General features: G+C 42.8%; 1 protein-coding gene across 1 annotated transcript in view; it reads left to right on the plus strand.

Annotated features, from left to right (window-relative positions):
- ADAM22 (ADAM metallopeptidase domain 22) overlaps positions 1-22,748 on the plus strand; it is a 142,979-nt gene that overhangs the window by 27,492 nt on the left and 92,739 nt on the right. Inside the window, exon 4 of the mRNA XM_066629123.1 lies at positions 2,565-2,641. Within this exon, the coding sequence (XP_066485220.1) occupies positions 2,565-2,641 (77 nt within the window). The remainder of the gene's footprint in view (positions 1-2,564; positions 2,642-22,748) is intronic.

Raw genomic sequence — 22,748 nt, forward strand, 5'->3', positions numbered from 1 at the left:
CTTTTCAACTAAAAGTTCACAAAGTGGTTTGTGTGGGGATTCATAACACTTGGCTCTGTTTCATATTTTGTGAGGAATGCTTACCAAATAGACTTTTTCCCCACTGTTGTTGTTCAATGGATGGTGTTGTGTGCTTTCTCTGTGTAATGAGTCACCTTGTTGCAAGGCTGAAGAAAGCAACTCAGAAGGACTCGGTACTCAAGGGTGAAGGTTCACAAACTTTTATTTGAATTGTATACAATTGGCCCACGGGACTCATGTCACAAAGCATAGAGCCTTATCTGAATGCTGGTCCTTAACCTTTATACCTCTCACAGCCCTTTGTCCTCAATTCTAGACTTCTCATTCACTGAGGATTTGAAATAATAGATGGGGCTAACTCTTAATAGGCTAGAGATAACCTTAGAGACACCTCATAGGTGAGTTTCAAGTTACAGGTTTCCAAAAAAGGTGAAATTAAACAATTAAACATATTGAATTACAAAGTTTTCAAGAACCAGCAGGGGATGCTATAATATCATCTTATCCAGTACTGACCCTTACTCGCATCCATCAATCCAGTTAGGGACTTCCTTGACATGTCTCCGTACCATCCTCATTAGAGAGATGACACAATGTACTTTGACTGGTACCGTTATCTCTCTCTGCATGCCTTTCTCCTATGCTAATGTCAACATAGAAACACCTGTGAAGCCTTCCTGCAATGTTAAAGCTTTTGTCTGTTCTTAAGACTTTTCTAAAATCAAGCAGCAAAGGTTGCTTAAGACTTACTTCTAATGACTACTATGTCCCCATATATGTTGGTTACACTTTAGGGCAAAGACTATTTTACCTGTATGTGTCTTTTCCTTTGAAAGCATGGAAGAATAGCAATTTAAAACTATAAACGAACACAGGCAGGCTGTCCTTGCTAAGACTGCCAAGTTGGGGCCTATCTGCTCGTTCCCTAGCAATTTTATCTATTTGCATTCCAAGGTGTTTACGCCTAAGTAGCTCTGTGAGAATACAATTTTTCCTTTAAATGAAGTCAAACAGCCTCTTCTGTGTTTTTCTATACTTTTGCAGTGTGGCTTTTGCTTTTACTCAAATGCTGTGTCACCCTGGTCATCCTGCCTGCCATCTTCCATCAACCTGTCAATATCCTAATTTGAGCGGCATTAATGGTGCACAACAGCATGTTATGAATTGGTTGAAGTATGTTTCAGTATAGCCATCTGCTACCTTAGGTAATAATGAAACATTTCATGACATCAGTACAAATTAGATAGGAACCTTTTAGTGGTGGTCATTCATAAGAACATAAGAAAAGCCCCACTAGATCAGGCCAAGGGCCCATCTAGTCCAGCTTCCTGTATCTCACAGTGGCCCACCAAATGCCCGAGGGAGCACCGTATATATAACCCAAGACAACAGTATATATAACCCTATGCAAAACCCTATGCAGAAAAATTGCCAAGGATGTCCTGTCTCACTCAGTAATTGGGTTTGCACATGGCACGTGGTGGCAACTATTCAAGTAACATGAAGAAATGATGTTAGTCAGTGGGAAGATCACCATAAAGCGCCCTTCGCAGCAAAATCTCTTTGCCTTTGTTCACTAAGACATTAAGAATGTTTCTGGGAAAAGATAAAAAGCTAACATCTTAGAGACAGCCATTCATATATAGCTGTGACAGCCCGATCCTACTGGTGTTGTATGCTGGTCAAATGCACATTCCACCTGCACAGACTGCCTTATAGAAGTCATAAAAGGCGCTCCAGCAGTGCATGAATTCGTGTGCTGCAGGGGCATTGGCAGAGAGACTGGGGAGGTACCAGCACATCATTGCAGGCTTGCTGACAAAGGTGGGCCAATGAGGGAGGTGGAATGAGGTAGGAGATGATGGAACAGGGCAGGGGAAGGGTGCATTGGGTTGGTTGGGGAAGGTGATCGGTTTGGCGGCAATGGCAGCCACCAAATCCTAGTCTCCTTAATGGACCTGATTCCACAGCACGAGTCCATGCGGAACCATGCTAGTGATTTCACTAACACAGGTCCAAGTAGACCCCTCCACTCTGTTCTCTTAACCAGAGAAGATCTCCACAACTCCCCCCCCTCCCGGATGCAGTGGTAGCTATTTTGGCATGGTTGCTTTGGCTGGGGGGGGGGGGGGAATGGGATTTGACTATGAGTGCAGCAGTCTAACCAAACTACACTTCCCACTATTCTTTGGGAGAAGCTATGGTTGTTAAAGTGGTATAAACCTGATACTGGTTTGTCATGCAGATTATCTGTAATTGAAGTGTCAAGGCTGAGTGTACTAAAGAAAGAGATCTAACATGGCACCTATTTTCGATAACTCCCTAGAAATATGGATACTAAATCTGATAGAATTAAAAATAGATAAAAGGGGATGTTCTTAACTGGATTTCACAATCCATGAAAAATTGGCTGAATTATTCAGCACAAGTATAAGCATCTTTTTATTTGTGCTAATTCTAGGTACTATTTCTTCAACAGTATATTTCTAGAATGCATTTGAATTGTTGGATGCTAACCCATTTCAATTATCTTAACGTTGCAGTCCGCTCATGTTGCCCAAGCCAGCTTCCAGGTTGATGCTTTTGGATCTTCTTTCATCTTGGATGTAGCGTTAAACCAGTAAGTATTTGAATGTATTAATAATTGAATGGTTCAATTATACTCCTTTTGTATAACATTGTATGCATATATTTCGATAATTTCCAGTACTGCAATTTGATATCGGTCTTAATGCGACTTGGCATGATCTCAGCCTTCTAAGTTGTATCCTTGCACTTGGTTGGAAATTGGCAAAGCCAAATGTGGGCTGGCAGGCTAGCGCATTCTTAGGGGGTGGTGTTTGACTTATTTGCAAAGTGGTGGCCTCTGGCTTCCATTCTGGAAGTTGGTAAGTATGTATTACAAGTTCACGATTCAATGCCATCATAGTTTTTTGAATGTGTGCTTAGAAGAGAAATGAATCATTTAAATCATATGTCTAAAGAGCATATATATTTTTTAATGCATGTGTCAAAAAAGTAACTGCTATCATTGAGGCCAAGCCGCCCAATCCTAAGCTGCCTGGAGTGCGGGGTTGCCATGGTTCCAAAAATGGCTGCCACGCATCCTGAATGCAACTGGGCAGCCACTGACGGCTCCTTGGGGAAAGGAGACGTTTATCCCCTTCCCCCAGGTAAGTCTACTCAATTCTACGGCAGCTCTGGAGCTGCCACAAAATCAAAGAGGTCGGACCGCGTGGCCCAACACGGAGCTCAGGATCCGGTGGAGCTAAGCTCCATCGGTGTGGCTGTCCTCCCATCCTGCTCCCTCCCCCGGCATGCCTCCTCCCCACCCTCTGCCCAACTTCCGCCTGCCTCTCCCCACCCTGGAATGCCTCCTCCCCCTTATCCCCACCTATCTATCCACCGCCTGGTGGTTTGGGTGACTGCCAAGCGGCAGAATGTTTGACTGGCGGTAGCCTGTGGTGCTGGGCTAGCTCTAGCGTTCGGTTGGTGCTAACACTTGCAAAGTGCTTTATGGCACGTCTGCAACAGTGCGTGCTGGCGGTGAGCTGGCGCGCACTGTTTAGTACTGGGCCTTTAATCATGCTGATAACCCCATATAGCAGGGCTGGCCAAACTTGCTTAATGTAAGAGCAACATGCAATAAACATATTTATTGTATGTTTGAGAGCCACAATATTTAAGAAGTGTTCAATTCCTTTAATATTTTTACTCACCCTGAACTTTAAACTTATATTTTAATCCAATGGACTCTCAGTTTATACTTGGCAAATTATAAAGCTTGGCAATTTTTGTGTTACAAAAAGGAGCTCAGCCAGCACTTTTCCGAGAGCTGCACATTATATGTTAAAAATTCACATGTGGCTCGCAAGCTGCGGTATGTCCACCCCTGCCATATAGGAGTGGTTGTTCCTATTGTGATGGTATGAGTTTTATCCAAAATATGAGTTGTAACCCAATGCCCATCTGTTGCTGCACATGCAAGAGCAGATTTTCCAGGGTTGTTAGAGGCAGGGGTGGGGACGAACAAAGATGCCCAACTGCATACAGTGAGGGGAAAGAGAGAGAGAGAGAGAGAGAGAGAGCATAAACAAACAAAACTGTAGTAATCTTCTAACAACCTAATGTTTCCTTCTAATCAAATTTCAGAACAAACGATCCTAAGCAGTGTTGCTTGTCACATAGCTGCATGATTTTTAAGAATATAAGTTGCTTATACTTTGCATGTTGTGAAACGATAGGGATATTATCTCTGTGTGATGAATGAAACTTTTGGGTTTTGTGTAATGTGGCCAAAGAATGAAATCTCCATCCTTACTTGGTGTGAAGTGGCATGACTGTTGGTTGAAGAAGTACAGATGATGTGTGCTGCCAGTTTGGGAGAGCTGGCTTTTTCTTTGAGGAACACTGTACGCTGTTCCTCCATTTAATCTAAAGCCAGGTATCTTTTCGGAAATGCATTTGCACATGTGGAGAGCAGGTGACGATCCGTTCCTAGATATCTGTGGATTAGTGTCTGAGCTGGGGCTGGTTGCAGATGTGCTGCTGCTGTTAGAGAGATGTGCTTCCTATCATTTGCAAGGAAACAGATGCGGGCGGAGGGTTTTAATTAGGCTGCAACTTGGATATGTGATGCCTCTGGAATCCAGAATAACTTGACCTGGTTTGTCAGTGCAGTGAATTGTTTCAAAGGAACGAAGACAACTGTATTGGATGCCTTGGAAGAAAATCCAAATGGCGCCTCCCATTGCATTAAGAATATAATAATAGATATTTGGACAGCCAAGACTTTGGTTTTGCAGAGACAAGTGGAAAAATCCCGCTTTAACTTTTCTTGGCAAATAGACCGTCACATAGATGCTGAGGTGTGATGTAAACTGTAAATGAAGAACATATTTTGAGTTTGCCCTGAACCATGGGTAGATGAGTGGCGTAAATGAACGCTGAGTGACAGCCCAGGCAGAGAAGTCTATTGCGGTGAGTGAGTCTGTGAGAGTCGATATATCAAGAGCATTGAACCTTGTTCCTAGAATGCTGTGAGAGCAGTTAAGTTTTTAAAAGTTGGTTATGCATTTATAATGCTCTGTGCTTAATGGCAAGGAGAGAGAGAGCTCCTTTCTAATGGTGCCTTGTGCCTGCCTCAAGCTTTTGGCTTCCGTATTTTAAACACGTAGTTGCGGTGCTGTGGTTTGCACAAGCCAATTTTGTTGTGAAGGTGATATTTGGATGGTAGCGGCCCACTCTGGAGGCTGGGTGAAACAACTGCTTTGAATGGTGGGCTGGGAGAGGCGATGGGAGCCCCTGCACCCTGTGTCTGCCCACCTGTCACTTTTCTGGGTCATGGAGTTGCAGCTCTTGAGTAAAAACCGATCGCTCATTGGGTGAAAGATACTTTCATCATTACTATTCTTACCGTTCTCCCCCTTATCTCTTGTGCTTTGTCCGCAAATGCAAGCAATACGTAGGAAGTGTTTTCTCAATTTCTCATTCGACTGTGGAGCCACAAATATGGAACTAATTGCAGCAGAATATCTGCCTTGAAGCCCACTTCCTTCTTGGATGGTTTGTGTTTGATAAAGTACTTTTGTATGTTGGTAACAGCTCTTCCAAACTGTTTCCATATGAACTACAGAAAACTCTTTCTGTAACAAAGAACAAAACAAAGAAGCACTTTTTCAAGTGGGTGCTCCTCTTTTTAGCAGGGGGACAGTAACTGGCCCACCTAACCCCAGCAGTGTCTTTTCTAGTGCCTGTCTGCTGGTGTTCTTTTTGCATCTTTTTAGTTTGTGAGCCCTTTTGGGACAGGGAGCCATTAGTTATTTGATTTTTCTCTGTAAACCGCTTTGTGAACTTTTAGTTGAAAAGGGGTATATAAATAATAATAATAATAATAATAATAATAATAATAATAATAATAATAATAATAATAATAGTTGTTGTTGTTGTTGTTGGAACATCCTTACCTCCTTTAGATTCTATTAGCGTTACTGGAATTCAAAGTTGTTGTGATATTTATTTTGGCACACCGGCCACTTCTGCCAGGGATACAAGTTTTCAAGCATTTCTCATTTTTTCGTTGTGATGTTCTCATTTTTTCAAATCAAAAGGTCACCCCCCTCCCTAATAGTATCAAACATCTCATGTATTATATCCTGCATCAATAGTGGAAAGTGGCACAAATTTGTCTTCCTTTGTCTCCCGCAAAATGGCAGTCCCCCTGGGCCTCCAAATTAATCTGGTATTACTTGTAGTTCTATTTTTCACAGATATTTCTTTTGCTTGACAGACAGGTTTGCCTTTATTCCAAAGATTAATTTTGTTCTAGAGGGATATGTGTCTTCCGAATTTCCTACTTATACAAGCATAGTTGTGAAAGTATGTTATAGTTTTTGGCTAAGCTGATTTTTGAGAGACTTACAGCTTTATTTTTAAACCCTCTTGTGTTATAAAATGTGCTTTGCAGCAATCTGATCTAGTAATCCTCCTTGTATACTAAATGATGCACATGAATTCCTAGCAGTTGATCTCCACCACAGTGGCCTTTTTGGTGAAGAAAAGCACTAGAAGGAGTACATGGCTGTCCAATACGTTATGCCTCAAGTGGCAATCTGGAGGAGCATGCCTGTCTCCTCTGTTCCTCTTCTTCCTCAGATTTGAAAAGAGGGGGAATGGAGTGGAAGAGGGAGGAGAAGAGAGTGGTGGCCTAGAGCATTACTCCAGCTTGACCACTCCAGCCCACAACTGTCTTCTCCTCGCCTCTGTAATTCCTCTTCTACTTCATTCCCTTTTTCTTTCTCAATTCCAGGGAGCAGAAGGAGTGGTAACCATGGTTTTTTCACAACGATGGGGGCAGCATTAGTTCACCATCTCAGACAGAGTGGGTATTGGAACAATCCTGCTCAACCAGCACCACCGGTCTTGGTCCTTCCTCACCAGCCCTCCCCAATAGGGAGGGCTTCAAACCCTCTGATCACCCTTATTAGTAGGGGCAAGTAACTGTTACCCTGCACATGCCCAATCTCATCTGATCTCAGAAGCTAAGCAGGGTCAAGCCTGGTTAGTACTTGGATGGGAGACTGCCTGGGAATACCGGGTGCTATAGGGTTATATACCATAGTCTTTCAAGACTGAAGGTTGCCAACCACATTGGCAGAGAGTGCCCAGCAAATTTAAACTATGGCACAATACTTTTCTTTTTTTTTCCCTTCAGACAGGAAGAAAGAGGAAGTAATTTATGCGTGTTACAGTCTTTGTGAGGTCTACTTTAATCTGGAGTAGCTGGAAGATGTCTACCATGATCTAGTATTATTTTCTAGAGCCAGGGTGTGCCTCAGGTTTCCCATATGGACTATTATACATTGCAACAGAGAAATCCGTGCACACGTACTGTATCTTTACACATATGGATTGTGTCCTTCTACTGAATTGACAGCAGGCACTTCCACCTTGCGTGCACGAAACATGCATTCATTCATGAATCTTTGAATTGGATATTGGACTTGAGTCTCTTCCTTTGTGAAATCAAAAGGGCCAACAGAATATTATGAGGTGAAAGCCTTTGATGAAAATAGTATGAGCCATTAAAAAAAAAAAGTTATGTGCCTCTTTGGTGTGTTGGGATCTGTCCGTTTTTTTCTTTAAAAACAGGTGATGAATTATGACAAACATGGAAAGAATTAAAAGACGGAGGTTTGGAACCGCTGAACGATAAGCTGTTAAAAATAAGTCATATGAAAATAATTTAATGCAGTAAATAAGGTTGTAAATCAGGGACTTCTATTGACCCTTTTTCAGTATTCAAGAACAAAGGAGTATTCACACATGCTGTTAGAAGCTGCCAGTATGTGAGCACTTAGAGCAGCCATTTTCAATCTTTTTCAGCTCATGGCACACTGACAAGGCACTAAAATTGTCAAGGCACACTACCAGTTTTTTATTTCCATTAAATTACTAAATTACAATTAATTTTTAACTAATAGAATTAAATCATTACATGACAAAGGGCACAATCCTAACCAGGTCTACTCAGAAGTAAGCCCTGTTTTGTTCAGTGGGGCTTACTGTCAGGAAAGTGAGGTTAGAATTGTAGCCAAAGACTCACAAGAAGTTTGGAGAAGAAAGTATATGTGATTCTGAAAAGGATCTGGAAAATGTTGTTATTAAAGTGTAATGCCAGAAAGTGCTGGCAAAGAGAGGTCTGACTGAGCACATAGTGGGGTGAGGGGCAGTGAAGACACTTGATTGAAAGAAGTGCAGGATTCGGCTGGAGTGGGGGGGGGAGAATGTGAGGAAAGTGATTCTGGACCTTTGAAAGGTGTGGAGGAGTGAAGGGAGGGACAGTAAGAGAGGTGCTAACTGCGAATATGAGATGGGGGGATGTGCCTGTGGGAGGGAGTGGGTGGGGAGAAGTGCCAATTGCCTGCTCTTGTATTTAAGAAAAGAGTGTGACCAAAAGCCCAATCCTAGGCAATATGTCTACTCAGAAGTAAGCCCCACTATAGTCAATGGGGCTTACTCCCAGGTAAGTGTGGAGAAGATTGCGGCCCAATGCCCTTCCCCTGAAAGGCAAAAGACAAGGCAGGGAGGGTCACTTTGGGGAGCTGCAGGCAACTGTGGCACCAGGACCCTTTCAGCCAGCCAGTTCACTGCTCCCTCATTCTCACTCCGGACCTCCTCCGGCCCAGGCTTCTCTGCCTGGACTTGATACCCAATCCTAGGCGTGTCTATTCAGAAGTAAGCCCCATAATAGTCAATGGGGCTTACTCCCAGGTAAACAAGGATCGGGTTGCAATCTTCCTCTCACTCAGCAGCAGGAGATGCAAAGCAGCTGTTGCTGCTCCTTTTCACCGGCTGCCACTTGAGGGTCAAAGCAGCCGCTTCTCCGGCTTGAGGGTCAATGCCGCGCGCGAGGCTGCTGCCTGTCTCCTCTGGCCCCGTGGCACACCTGAGACAGCCCCACGGCACACCAGTTGTAAACCGCTGACTTAGAGCATCCATAGATAACTGAGCAGGAAAGAACTATATTAGACTACATATGCTTTACATCTTGGAGCACAGAGGTTCTCTTTTGTTCAGGATATTTGAGAATCGTTCCAACATGGCAACCTATTTCAGCTTGACAATTGATACATACAACTAGTTTTTGGATAGGAAGGTACTTAGAAACTTTGTAGCAAAGTACAATTTTTAAAACTGGGAGGCCTTATTCAGATGTATTAACAAACCATGGTTTGTTGTTAGAGGCATCAGTTTCAGGCTCACATACTTCTTTCCCTCCTCTTTGTGCAGAGGAATTTGAAGCTTCAAGTTAAGGTTTGTAAAAAAAACACAGTTGTCTGTTTCATCTGAATACATGGAATGAGTTTCTGCAGACCACAGTTATTTAGCAGTTATGGTCAGACCCCATTGCAGGGTTACATTCCTTACCTGGACGAAGGGGAAAAACGTCTCTTCCCCCCCCCCAGGAGCTGGCGGTGGCTGCTTGGTTGCACTCAGGATACCATGGCAGCCATTGTTTGCACCGCAACAATTGTTTGCGGTGCAAACAATTGCATTGTTTGCATGGCAGCCCCGCGCTCCAGGCAGCTCAGGATTGGGCTGTAAGTCTTATGGAACACAATGGGCTTACTTCTGAGTTAAAAGCCCACACTGTTCAGACACCTTCAACAACATGTTGAAGGGGGATAAGAGCCTGAGCCTTGCCATAGTGCATCCTCATAACAAACCATGTGGCTGGGATGATTGAGAGCTCTCCTTATTCCCTCCATGTATGTAAGTGTGTTGCTTTAAATGGAATGAGCTGAGCAGAAAGGACCAGCTTTGGAAAGGGAAAAGGTGAGTTTTTTGTTTTTTTTTTAAAACATGTTGGGGTCCTTTTTTTCTTGCTGGGTTAGGTGAAGCTCTGCCTCCCTGACTCCACATCACTGTAGTAATCCTGGGTAAGGCTCAAATCAGTTTTAGTGTGATCGTTGATGTACCTTTTTTGAGAATAAAAAAAGAAAATAAAACTGTGTAATGTACATTACTGTAAGCTGCCTTCGTGCACTGGTTCTTGACTGCAGCTGTTGTACTTTATTGAACGTGTAAAACTGCCGTCATGGTTTGCTTTATTTTGCCTTATTAGGGAATATTTTAATACAATGGAAGAAAGGTTACTCGATTCTCTGTTTATTGCTTTAAGTTTAAGGGAAAGTGTGAACTCTGAGCCCATAATGAAATGTCAGCCAGAAATATTTGGTTTATTTTGGGATTCTTTTTCAGGAATTCACTTTTATTATGCTAATCAGAAGCTTTGAAATCTGGATGCCAAGAAAAATGGTTGTCTTTAGTTTTTGCATGCCAGTTGGACTCGGTATACAGCATTAACACCCTATGCTCCTCCTTGCACAGAGAATTGCATTTCAGCTGACTTCTGGTGCTAGCTGAATTATGTCAGAATTGTTGTTCCCAAAACAATAGGTTCCATTGCCTTTCTCACAATTCCAATGGCAAAAATAAAGGCTTATTCATAATGTACGCAGATTTATTTTTGTGGTCTTTTGAGCTTTGTTGCATTTATTATTTTATCATTTTTCCATGTTTCCTGGATTTAATTTGTAGAAAGCATGTAGTTCTATGGATTCAGCAGAAACTGGCCAAGACTACTTCAGTATGTTTCTGAAACCTCATCATTTTGCTTACAAAGGAATTTGCATTGCAGAACCACTCCAGTGTTTTTAATTAGATGTGTAGTCTTATCCACTGGGCATCTCTATATTGCCTTCTATAGGCCCAATCCTATAGATCAGTGGCTTGCAAGCGGTTTATTTAAAATTGGGACCCACTTTTTAGAATGGCAATCTGTCGGGACCCATTGGGAGTGATGTCATTAACCTGGAAGGACGAAAATGACCTGATCAAGCAGGAAAATTTTGAACACCCCGACATAACAAAATCAAATCGAGTAAGTAAGTAAATTAAAAGTTTACAATAAGTATTAAGCTTAAAAATTTATTTAAAATAAAGAGGAATTCTCCTAACCATCCCAAGCAGTGGTTAATCTGTTTAAAAAAAATCCTAAAACATCTTAAAGGTTGCAATCCTATCCACACTTGCCCAGGAGTAAGCCCCATTTGACTACCATCTTTAAAAGCATATACATAATAGCCCAGTGTTTTTCAAACTGTGGGTCAGGACCCACTAGGTGGGTCACGAGCCAATTTCAGGTGGGTCCCCATTCATTTCAATATTTTATTTTTAATATATTAGACTTGATGCTGCCATGGTATGTGACTGCATTTGGAGAAATGTTACAGACCTGTACTTTGAACAAGCTACTATGTATATTCTTTTAATAATGGTAGTAAATGGGACTTACTCCTGGGTAAGTGTGGGTAGGATTGCAGCCTAGGATTGTTAAAAATGTTCTTGCTTGATGATGTCACTTCCGGTGACTCTCATTCTAAAAAGTGGGTCCCGGCGCTAAATGTGTGAGACCCATTGTAATAGCCTATTAAAAATAGAGATCTGTCACATTTCCCCAAATGCAATCACATACCATGGTAGCATCAAGTCTAATACAGGCATGCGCCACTTAACAACCATCCGCTTAATGTCGGACCACATATACGACAGTGGTTAAAGCACAACAAAGAGTCTCTTAATGAGGCAATTGAGACTCCCATAACCTGCAGCAGACTGTCTATTTACACAACAAAGATGCTCTTAATGTAAAGAAGAAGCAACCTATCTCCAGTAGCCTGTGCAGCCAGCTATTGCCTTGCAGGGAGTATCTGTTTACACAACAAAGGCACTAGATTGGGCTGGATGTTTGCTTAACATAACAACGGGAATAAGCGAGTGTATCCCTGTTGTTAAGTTGCACACACCGATATATGAAAAATAAACTATGTATTGAAATGAACAGGGACCTACTTGAATTTGGCTCGTGACCCACCTGGTGGATCCCAACCCACAGGTAGAGAAACACTGCTATAGAAGACCTATGACAGCAGATCTCCAGATCCGCTGCTGTAAGTCCTCTAACAGCAGTGCAACTGTTGTGGTGTGGTCATGCCTGCCAGAGCTATCAGTGGAAATGACCAGAGGCTCTGTGCGCCTGCCACACTTGGACCTAGTCCATGTCGGAACAAGTAAGGTGTTGGTGGAAGTGGATCATGAGTGGTTCAGGGCAGGAAGTAGGGAGGGTACGCGGGTGGTTCAGAGGCTGGACTGGATGGATCCCAATGGCAGCAGGGGGGCTGGGGTGCTCTCCCTGTTTTTCCAGCCCAATATACTGCTTGGGCTTAATGCCAGCAAAATAGCTGGCTTGGGTCGGAGAAGACCCATGGACAACCAAGCAGCATACAGAGCAGTAAGTACAAAGTATTTTTATTTACCTGTCCCAGGCTGGCTGGTCACTCCCCCCCCCCCCAGCATCACATGCAATTCACTTTCTGTCAGTGCAGCTGCATGGCAGGAGGTGGAGGAGGACAGGATCGGGCTCTTAGAGTTATACACATCTACAGGGGTTAAAATTCTATTCTACATGAATTTTTTAAAAGTGTCTTAACATTCATGTAAGTGTATGATGGCTGGATCCCAAAGGATCTCCTCTATGGAGAACTCTTGCAAGGAAAGCGCCCTACAGGTAGTCCACAGCTGCGATACAAGGACATCTGCAAGAGGGATCTGAAGGCCTTAGGGATGGACCTCAACAAGTGGGAAACCCTGGCCTCTGAGCGGCCCGCTTGGAGGCAGGCTGTGCAGCATGGCCTTTCCCAGTTTGAAGAGACACTTAGCCAACAGTCTGAGGCTAAGAGGCAAAGAAGGAAGGCCCATAGCCAGGGAGACAGACCAGGGACAGACTGCACTTGTTCCCAGTGTGGAAGGGATTGTCACTCCTGAATTGGCCTTTTCAGCCACACTAGATGCTGTTCCAGAACCACCTTTCAGAGCGCGATACCATAGTCTTTTGAGACTGAAGGTTGCCAACAAAAAAGTGTTTTGAAAAGTATACATATTTTGGTTTGTGGTAGGCTGAGAAATTTCTCTTTTCTGAAATACTTAAATTAATTTTATGGAGAAGCTTTTTTTAACTCAGTCTCAAGAGCAGAAATTTGATCCAATAGTAATACAGATTTCAAATTATTTGCCCTAGTTCAGATCCCTTCAGGCACCTCAGTGCACATGATTGCATTTACTGGCAAGGGAGTATTTTGTGCACATCAGAGGAACCGTGTCCTTAAGAGGGTCTCTATGCTACAGATGTGTTTTATTTATGTATGATCTCTATCTCTCTCCCCTCACCACACGCACACGAATAAACAATTGTATACCACCTTTCTCCACTGTTGGGGGAAACTCAGGACAGCAAACAATTTAAATGAAAACGTAATAAAATTTTAAAACAATAGCTTAAAGCCCCAGTACATAAAAATCAGCATCCAATTAGAAGGCGAACTAGCAAGCACAGCTAGGCCAATCCAAATGGGAATGTTTTTCACATTCTTGCAAAAACAAAACAAAAAATAGTTGAAACGGGGAGGGAGTGCTGTGTAGATATCTTGTGGCAAGGAGTCTCACAGGGAAAATGCCACTGTGGAGAAGGCCCTCCTGTGTGCCAATTACACCACAATAAATAATGCCACATGCAGGACAGCTTCCAGTGATGACCTCAGACAGACTTGTATGGGGAGGCAAGCCTGAAATAGGACTTAATGATCTTTCCTTCTCCCCAGGGATGCCAGTTAGGGAGGAAGGCTGTTATTTTCCCTTCCATGTTTTAGGCTACATAAGATTACTTCATAGAAGCATCTCTACCTCTAGCTTTTACATCTCCTTTGTTATTAATTCTAAAAAGTAAACACAAGTTCTGTAAATCCTAACTATTTTTTTTTTGTTTAAATCTTGAATCCATCCAAGAATTGGCCTCTGAGCTTTCCTGTGAATCTTACATCTCTTCTTACCCAATTTTTCCCCTTCTCACCCACTGAAACCTGAATTGAGTAACTTGTATTGTCTTGGGGAACCTTGGGAACTGTCTTGGGGAAACTTGGGAAATGTCTTGGGGAACCTTGGGAACTGTAAGGCTTTCTCTGCGTTTTTCTGAGAATGTTCAGCTCCCTTACCAAATTTCAGTTCATGGATTTGGGGGAGGGAAGGCATTGCAATTAAAGTGGTATCAATTCATGTATAGGCATGTCCTAGAGATCATTGGAACAAGTCAGGTGTGCACTGTGAGATTGCAAGGTTGACCCCTATGGTTTTATAGTGTCATTTTACTTTCCTGGAACATAACTCTGTACTCTAGTTTCTTCTTGTACTGATAATTGGCTTGTGGAGCCTTGCACTTCCACTTAGAACATATTTTCCTTTTAGCAGGCAAGATTCCAAAGAGCTACTTTAGGCAAACCCAGAGATTTGGTATCTCCTTTGGGATTTTTTGACTTGGGTGGTTTGGCAGCACCCCAGCTCCATAGTGGCTGGGCATTTCTGGTCAGGTGCATGGCCAGTAGGCAGATCTGCATATTTTTCTCTTCTATCACTTGCAGCTGATGTATTTCTATGTGAGAACAAAGTACTTGTTTCTGGCCATCATCTGCTTAACAGTGTCACTTAATGATGTCACTTTTGGCCCTCAGTAGGTGCCGTGAATGCTATTCAGCTCACTATATAAAACTAGTTTGATACCCCTGATTGATGATGTTGGTGATTGGGATTTTTAACAAAGAGTGTTGAAGTTCCATGAAGGTGTGGAAGATCCTCCCTTCCTCCTGAAAACAGTAAACAGACCCAGATGACGCTGATGGTACCTTAGCCTAGGTTCTGTGATGCTGTCCTGCAGCAGTGGCTCTGTTACACATGAAAAATGTCCAAACAAAGTTGCAAACAAATTTATCTAGTGACCCCATTCTGTTCTCTCTTTTATTCTGTTCCAAATGAGAAACTAGGACTGACATCTGATGCAATACTTTGTGTGATAAAGGAAGACATTTTTTTTGTTTCCAGTAAAGCCTTCTAATGCAAGGTAGCATGAGAATCCTGAACATAAACCTTGAATAATCGATGACTTCTTTCTGTTGCTGTCATCAGGGACTTTCTTGGACTCCCCAGCCATAGTTCTTTTAAGGCAGTGTTAATGATCAGCACTCAGTAGCATCAGATAAACAAGGAGAGAGGCAAATGTAGGCTAGACAAGCCAAATTTTAGAAGGAATCTAGAGCAGAGTTATTTATTTAAAAGAAATGTATCCTACCTTTTTAGACTTAAAACCTCACAACGTGGCTTGCAACAAGGTTTAAAATGATAGTAAGACACTGAGAAGGCTGAAAGGCAAGACTAGAGAAGAAAATGTATAGATAGTACATTTATTTTGTAAACAAACATGTATGTATGTAATTTATTTAAAATATTTGTTTTTCTATTCCAGCGGTTAACCATGCTAAATTACAGATATCCAAAGGTGCAGATCTAATGTGATGAAGAAAATCTGACTGGAAATGTGGCTTTTAAAATATAATTCACAAAACTTAGAATTCTAGCATGTACCGAAATTATTCCTCAGTGACACCGTGGATGGGAAGGAATACTGAGAAAAGGAAGAATGTAGCTTACCTACATTTTGAAAGTGACAGTCTGTTAGAAAGTTATTATTTGTTTAATTAGATTTGGTGTAAATGATTTCAAACATCACACTGCCTAGTTAAACAGGTTTTTGTGAGATTTGCTACTGAAATTTCACACAAAGTAAAACTTGAATATCTGCATCCCTCTCAAAGTGAAAGGTCTGGGAATTTTCAAGGGAAGCTAAATTAATTCCTGTAATAAGCTAAGTGAAATTTCTCAGTTGGTTTCAGAACATTCTTAGTCTGCTTTCCATTAGCTCAGTGGTTCTCAAACTTTTTAGTGCCAAGACATGGAACATGGAACAGGTGAGGGTGGAACTAGTTGACACTGGGGGTAGGAAGGAGGTCGGATTGAGACTAGGAAGGGGACGAGTTTGGTGGCAGAGGGGTCCGCCAAATCCAAACGTCCTTCCCAGACCTGATCCCCCCCCCAACTCAGATCAACATGGACTTCCACCAGCTATTTTGCTGGTGCAGCTCTGAGTAGCTGGGGCTTACCCGCAGGTAAGGGAACAAATGGAGGTCTGTTCCAGAGGAGATCTCAGGGACTACCATTCCCACAGGATATAGCTGAAGCTGTTTTGGCACAGCTGAATTGGTGGTGAGGGGAAGCATAGGATTGGGCAGTTAGGCTGCAATCCTGAACACGCTTTCTTGTAAGTAAGCCCCATGAATACAGTGGGACTTATTTCTGAGTAGACATGAATACATGCTGTGTATCCTAAATGTCTCTTTTGTGAACAGGAGTCACTGCCTCTTGCATTGGGAGATTTTTGCCAATCTCCTCTTAATTCTGCAACCCTCTGTGCCCTAAGCAGTCCTGTCCTGGGGGGTTTCTTGACCCCACTTCAGCAAATGTTCAATGGGCACAGAAGGTTGCTGTACTGATCAGGCTTTGGGTGAGTTTACTGCCATAAGCTTCCTTCTGTGCCCACTCTTTAGGATACAAGCCTATGGATAGAAGCTTCTTATTATTTATTTCACCTTTTTCAGATAGGCCTGTAAATCATCCTGACAGAATGCCTTTTCAATGGATGCAGGCTAATCAGTAATAGAAAGAAGCAAGACGAAAGACATTTTTACTTGGAAAGAAATATCCACAGACAGAGGTGAACCAATGTCACTGGAAGATGAATCGGAAAACAAGATTCAATCTGAAGGGTCATGTGTTTAGTCTTGTAAATTGCATGTCACATTGTCTTGTGGATCTTAAAGTTTCTGTTTAAGGTTTCTGGAAGTAGCTTTTAACTTAAAAGCTTAAAAGCTTTAAGCTTTTAGCTTAAAAAAGTGATTTAGAAAATTCTTCAAAAGTCAAATTTATAGTAGAAAAATGATTAGATGATAAATTTTAAGAATAATTTTCAGAATAATTCAACAGAATAGATTCATTTAACTATCTCCCTTAAGCCCACCTGTGTAAAAATAAGTATTAATTTTGAGATTCATACAATTGAAGTGCTTCAGAAGCAACATTTTGTCACTTTCTGCCCATTCTTGACTTCTTGTTGGGTCGGGGAAGGAATCCCATTGGGTAGCTAGTTCTAGATGAAAATGCTGACAAATATCTGCTTGGTATAATGGTGGAGAAATATGTGACATAGGCCAAACCTTGACAGAAGTGATGAACTTTTTCAGAGACATTTAAATTTGTTGAACATCCTAACTTAGTTGCCAAATAACCAAAATCGCACCTAAAAGTATGTACCCGGGAGATATAAAAGCCAGTGTGGTATAGTGGTTAGTGCAGAGTTTGAACCAGGAAGGTTTGGATTCAGATTCCTGCTCAGCCGTGAAGCCTACTTGGTGACCCTGGGCCAGTCACTATCTCAAAGCTTAACTTCTATCTGGCAGGGTTGTTGTGGAATAGAGGAAGGATAGGAGCCATGTATAGTATGCAAGCTTCATTGAGGAAGGATGAAATGTAAAATGTGATAAATAAATACCAGTGTAAAATAAAATGGAGGACACTGTGTGAATTAAGTTGTCAATTTTCCAGAGTACATACCCTTAACACATAACACATCACATGCAAAATGTCATAGTTGAAAATAAAGGCACGCCAGTATATTGTTATAGCAGCTATTTCATATTGAGGGTCCCTTTCTGATCCTGATAGCAGGTTGTGCATGATATGGTGCTTTAGTACCCACATGCATGCATTGCATGCATGTGCACCTTGTACAGGCAAGATGCATCAGTGTTCCACTCAGAGGTTTAACCTTAGAGAGGAGCTAGCTGGAACTCAGATAACGGCAGCTCTGGTATGCATGTCAATGAACTGTAAAGGGTAACCCTCAACATTTTCCCCTAAAGGCAAAATAGGAGCAAAGTGCAAGGCTGGCCCATCCATGAGGCCAACTGAAGTGGTTGTCTCAGGCAGCAGAATAATAGCAGCCTGTTGCCTCCACTCCTTCTCCTTCCACTCCCTGGATTGGAAAAGGAAATGGGAGACAGAAGAAAAGGACATATGGATGGGAGTGCTGGGAACATATGTTATCCATACCAGGCTTTTCCTATTGGCCAGTTTCAAATGCCAGATCTCGCATATAAAAATATTGTCCCATTGTGTAGTTCTATCAGATATAGCCAACATTTCTGCAAATAATTTAACCATGGTTGTCTTCATCATTCCAAAGGATCAAGCTTGGCATTTTATTTTGTGTCGGAACAAAAGATCTTGGCTTGAAGGTTGCTGAGGCTGCAGTTGCAGATGCCACAGTTGTGAAGACTGATCTCATGCCCACCCTAAGGGAAATATTAGTTTATGTTCTCTAGCCATTGCCATAGATAGGTTGTGGGGCACATCTATTTATTTGAAGGGCTTTTCTTGCACCACTCCTGCATATCTAGCTTAGTACAGTATTTTAATTGGAGATGTCAAACAATGAAAAAATTCAGCGTGATTAATCATGTGCTCTCTAACATATTGCTTTTATCAATTAAATTTTAAATGCACGTGCATATTGCCAAAGCCTGAGTGTAGATGCCCTTTTTGAGAGACAACCAGTACAATCCTATGTATGTCTACTCAGCAGCTAGTCTCACTATATGTTCTGCAGGACTCCCTCGCAACTGTGTTTAGGACTGTAGCCTTGAGACATCATTTTGAAGCATCCCTCAAAGTAGAATCTCAAAAGCAAAATGTGAAGCACTTCAACATCAGTTCCAAAATAGTCAGGGCACCTGAGTGGTGCCATGGTAAATTCAGGGCTGGACCATCCAGGAGGCCAGCTGGGGTGGGGGCTGCACATCTCTGTCCATTCACTCTCCACTACTGCTTCTCCCACTCTGTGAATTGAAATGGGGCGATGGAGGGCGATGGAATGGAAGTGCTAAGAAGAGGAAATAGGTAGGCTACAGCATCTTGCTTTCGCCCATCACTCTTCTCCACACTGCCTCTTCTACTCCATCCTCCTCTTTCTTTCCCGGTCCAAGGATTGGGGGGAGCAGAGACTGGCACCAGTAGCATTGCTAAAGAGGGGCGGCGCGGTAAGCATTGCAGGCACTGCTGTGCACTGTGTAAGCAGCCCCTCCTACTCGTTGTCAGAGTCATTCTAGGCAGCAGCGGCAACACCTCCCCACTATAGGATGCAGCACACACCACATTGGCACTGGAAAGTTGGGTGGGATTGGGCCCTCAGGCAGCAGATTGGTGGGGGGGCTGCCCATTTCTGTTCACCTGTTTGCCTCTACTGTTGTTCCTCCTCTTCCTGGATTGAAAATGGAAGAGGGGGGCAGAAAAGTAGAGGGAAAGGATGCTGAGCTGGAACATTGGAGAACAGTGGAAGGAGCAGAGGCGGACACATCAATGTGTACAGCATTTGGCCCTCTTCCTCAGGCATCAGGAGGTGTTGGGTCAGCCCTACCTTAGAATGCAGCCCACGCACATAACTCCAATCTCATCAGATGTCCAGGGTAATCATTGTACTGGGAAAAGTTGTTCAACCAAAGCAGAAGAATATTGGTAAGGTGTAATTTGCATCCTTTTAAACTCAGTAGCAAAACCCCCATTGATAAGAATGGTTCTGAATGGCTTCCTAGGTGGTGCTGTCATCAATCAATATGGATACTGATCCTGTACTGTGGTACCATCCATGCTTATTTTTCTGATGTTTAACTCCTGTGTGCAAAGAATGCTCTTTCTCTGTTCAGCAGTGTCCTTTGCATCTTTCACACTTAATTAAGATGGAACAATAGCTCTCAGAATTGTATTAATTCTTTCTGTCCCAAAAGATTTTGTTAAAAAAGTCAAACGGAATGATACCCTATAAGGCATTTTTGGAAATTTGTGTTTAAGAAATGAAGAAATTGCATTTTCTTTCTCTTAATTTTTTGTTACATGCATTCCACTGGCTAATTATTTTCATAGGGCAAATTAAACGGGAGCCATGGTTTGTTTCGGGTGCAGAAATGAAGAAATTTAAGGCAAATGGCAAGCAGGTGCTATGGTTTTTCACAGAAACTTAGGCAGAAATAGTTTCCAGAGAAGAAAAATGTAGCTATTGTCTTTCAGCCTGCATAAATATTTAATATGGTTGTCTGGGTGTTGGCATAAAAGCCTTTGGCCCAAGAACATATGATTGATTATTATGTTGCTAAGTTTGTGTGCTGTGGCCTCTTCCCTGCTGTCATCTGCCCCCCCCCCCACTAGAAGCATTACATTGGATCTGGATTAACTGTTTAGTTACAAGTGATTACAGAAACCAACTAAGCCATGATGATGCACATCCTTAATCACATGACACCATTCCTTCTAAGGGGGCTGAGCCGATGCACAGACCCCTTTGGTAGTTGTATAGTCTTGTGACTCATCATGTTGCCCCCTTCAGTTGTCCAGTGATGACAGCACCACGTCATTGCCGAACTTCTGGTTTGTTGAGCTCCAAGCTGTGCAGAACTTGGCTGGGAGGTGCCCAGCTGTGCCACCGCGCACCTTAACGGGAACAGCACACCTGGGGCTAGTCAGGTGGTTAAAGTAACATCTGAACTGGTCCTAGCTTCTCAATGAATGGAGAAGTAATAGCAGCATCCAGGAAAGAAAAGATCCCTGAATTGTATCACCTTGTGGGGGGAACAGTATAATTCCTGCAAAACTGGCTATGAACCTGAGTCAGGCTTTTGGTCCATGTAGCCCACTCCATGCCCTGATCATCCCCTGAACCACCCATGAACTGTCCTCACTGCCATCTTCTCAGAACCAATGGAGCATCCAGGCAGTTCTGATGCATGCAGAGAGCCTGCAGCCATTTCTGCTAGTGGCTTTGTAGCGTGCAGTAGCAGAACGACACTTAAGTTGACTAAGCATGGCTTCGGCCGGCTCTAGAGCCCTGCTCATTTACAACATCACTCCAGGTTCGTCTCCCTCACATTGCTACAGCAGCAATAGAGGAACAAGAGCTTGATGGCAAAAGTTGAACATAAGAACAACCCCACTGGATCAGGCCATAGGCCCATCTAGTCCAGCTTCCTGTATCTCACAGAGGCCCACCAAATGCCCCAGGGAGCACACCAGATAACAAGAGACCTCATCCTGGTGCCCTCCCTTGCATCTGGCCTTCTGACATAGCCCATTTCTAAAATCAGGAGGTTGTGCATACACCTCATGGCTTGTACCCCGTAATGGATTTTTCCTCTAGAAACTTGTCCAATCCCCTTTTAAAGGCGTCCAGGCCAGATGCCATCACCACATCCTTTGGCAAGGAGTTCCACAGACCAACCACACGCTGAGTAAAGAAATATTTTCTCTTGTCTGTTCTAACTCTCCCAACACTCTATATGCAGGCTTCAGTGCTCCAAACCTGTAATACTGGCAATGAAACTGAGGAAGGAAAAGTAGTCTGGAGCAAGCGAGGGGCTGCCCCACAACCATGTACCCCCCTTTCCCTTCTGTTCCTTAGGCACAAGTCTTCCTCAGCCTATCAAGGCTGCAGTCTGTCAGTTGTATACAGCCAACCTCCACTTAGCTGCTTGAGTATTGTGAGTTGACGCCCGGGTAAAGGAGCCGCTTTCTTCAGAAGTCTGCTGGCTTCCTTCCTGGGCAAGCTGGTTGTGCGGAAATCGTGCCTGTGGAGTAGTTTGCATTCCTGCCTGGATAGTGCTGGCTGAGAGGTTGCAGTCTTTCTTTTGTTTCAAGCTCCTGTTTCCCAGCACTTAGCTACAGCCACCATCGTGCTAAAAGTTCCATTATGATGATTTAGAAAAACCAGTTTTCATGGGACAGCAGGGTGGAGTGTAGAGTTTGAATAATACCCACTCTTTGCTCTGTAGTCCTGATCTTGAATGCCCTTCCATGGCTGCTATTTCTTTCTTTCTTTCAAACAGAAGCTGTGATTATATGTTAGTGTAACTTGTGTTTTGATCCATCCTAACTAGCTTTTGCTGAAGCTGTGGCCTCCCCTCATTTACACTGAATAAATACATGAAACTATGTGCTGCACATGTAAAACTGCATTGTTGTATCTCACTGATCCTGAATTTCCAACAAAATAAAAAAAAATGGCGCAACAAGTGGAAGCTGGTCTTGTTGGTTAACATTTGCTTACTTGCAGTTTTCATTGGGACAAAAGTTTTCATTTTATTTGCAATATCTTCAAATCACCAGTGTTAGTCAGAGCTGATTACTAAAATGGACAGCGCATCCACCTCCACAGTTATATCATCACAAGGATGAGAGAACATCTTCCAGATTTCTCTGTCATTCTGCAAAGACTTCCTGTTACTCCTTTGTCTTGATAACAACAACTTTGGGCCCAACCCTATCCAAATTTCTATTGCTGTTGCAGCTAAGTCAACAGGGCATGCACTTCTTCCTGCAGTGGTGGTGGGTGGTCCTGGAGGCCTCCTCAAGGTAAGGGAACATTCATTCTCTTACATTGGGGCAGCATCGCGGCTGCATTGGCACTGGAAGCTTGGATAGGATTGGGTCCCTAGTGTTTTAAAGCATATCCTCATTTGCTCTTAATGCCTGGATCTGCTATGTATTATTTAACTCTGCCAATGTATTATTTAAGCTTTTATTAAGCATCCCACAGTATGATGGAAGAAGCATGTGGCTGTCCTTTGAAGATCAGCCACAGAGCTGTTTTTGTACACTGTTGTACTAAAAATATCTTGCATTCC

This window comes from Tiliqua scincoides, chromosome 5, assembly GCF_035046505.1.
Source record: "Tiliqua scincoides isolate rTilSci1 chromosome 5, rTilSci1.hap2, whole genome shotgun sequence".
Classification (NCBI taxonomy): Eukaryota; Metazoa; Chordata; class Lepidosauria; order Squamata; family Scincidae; genus Tiliqua; species Tiliqua scincoides.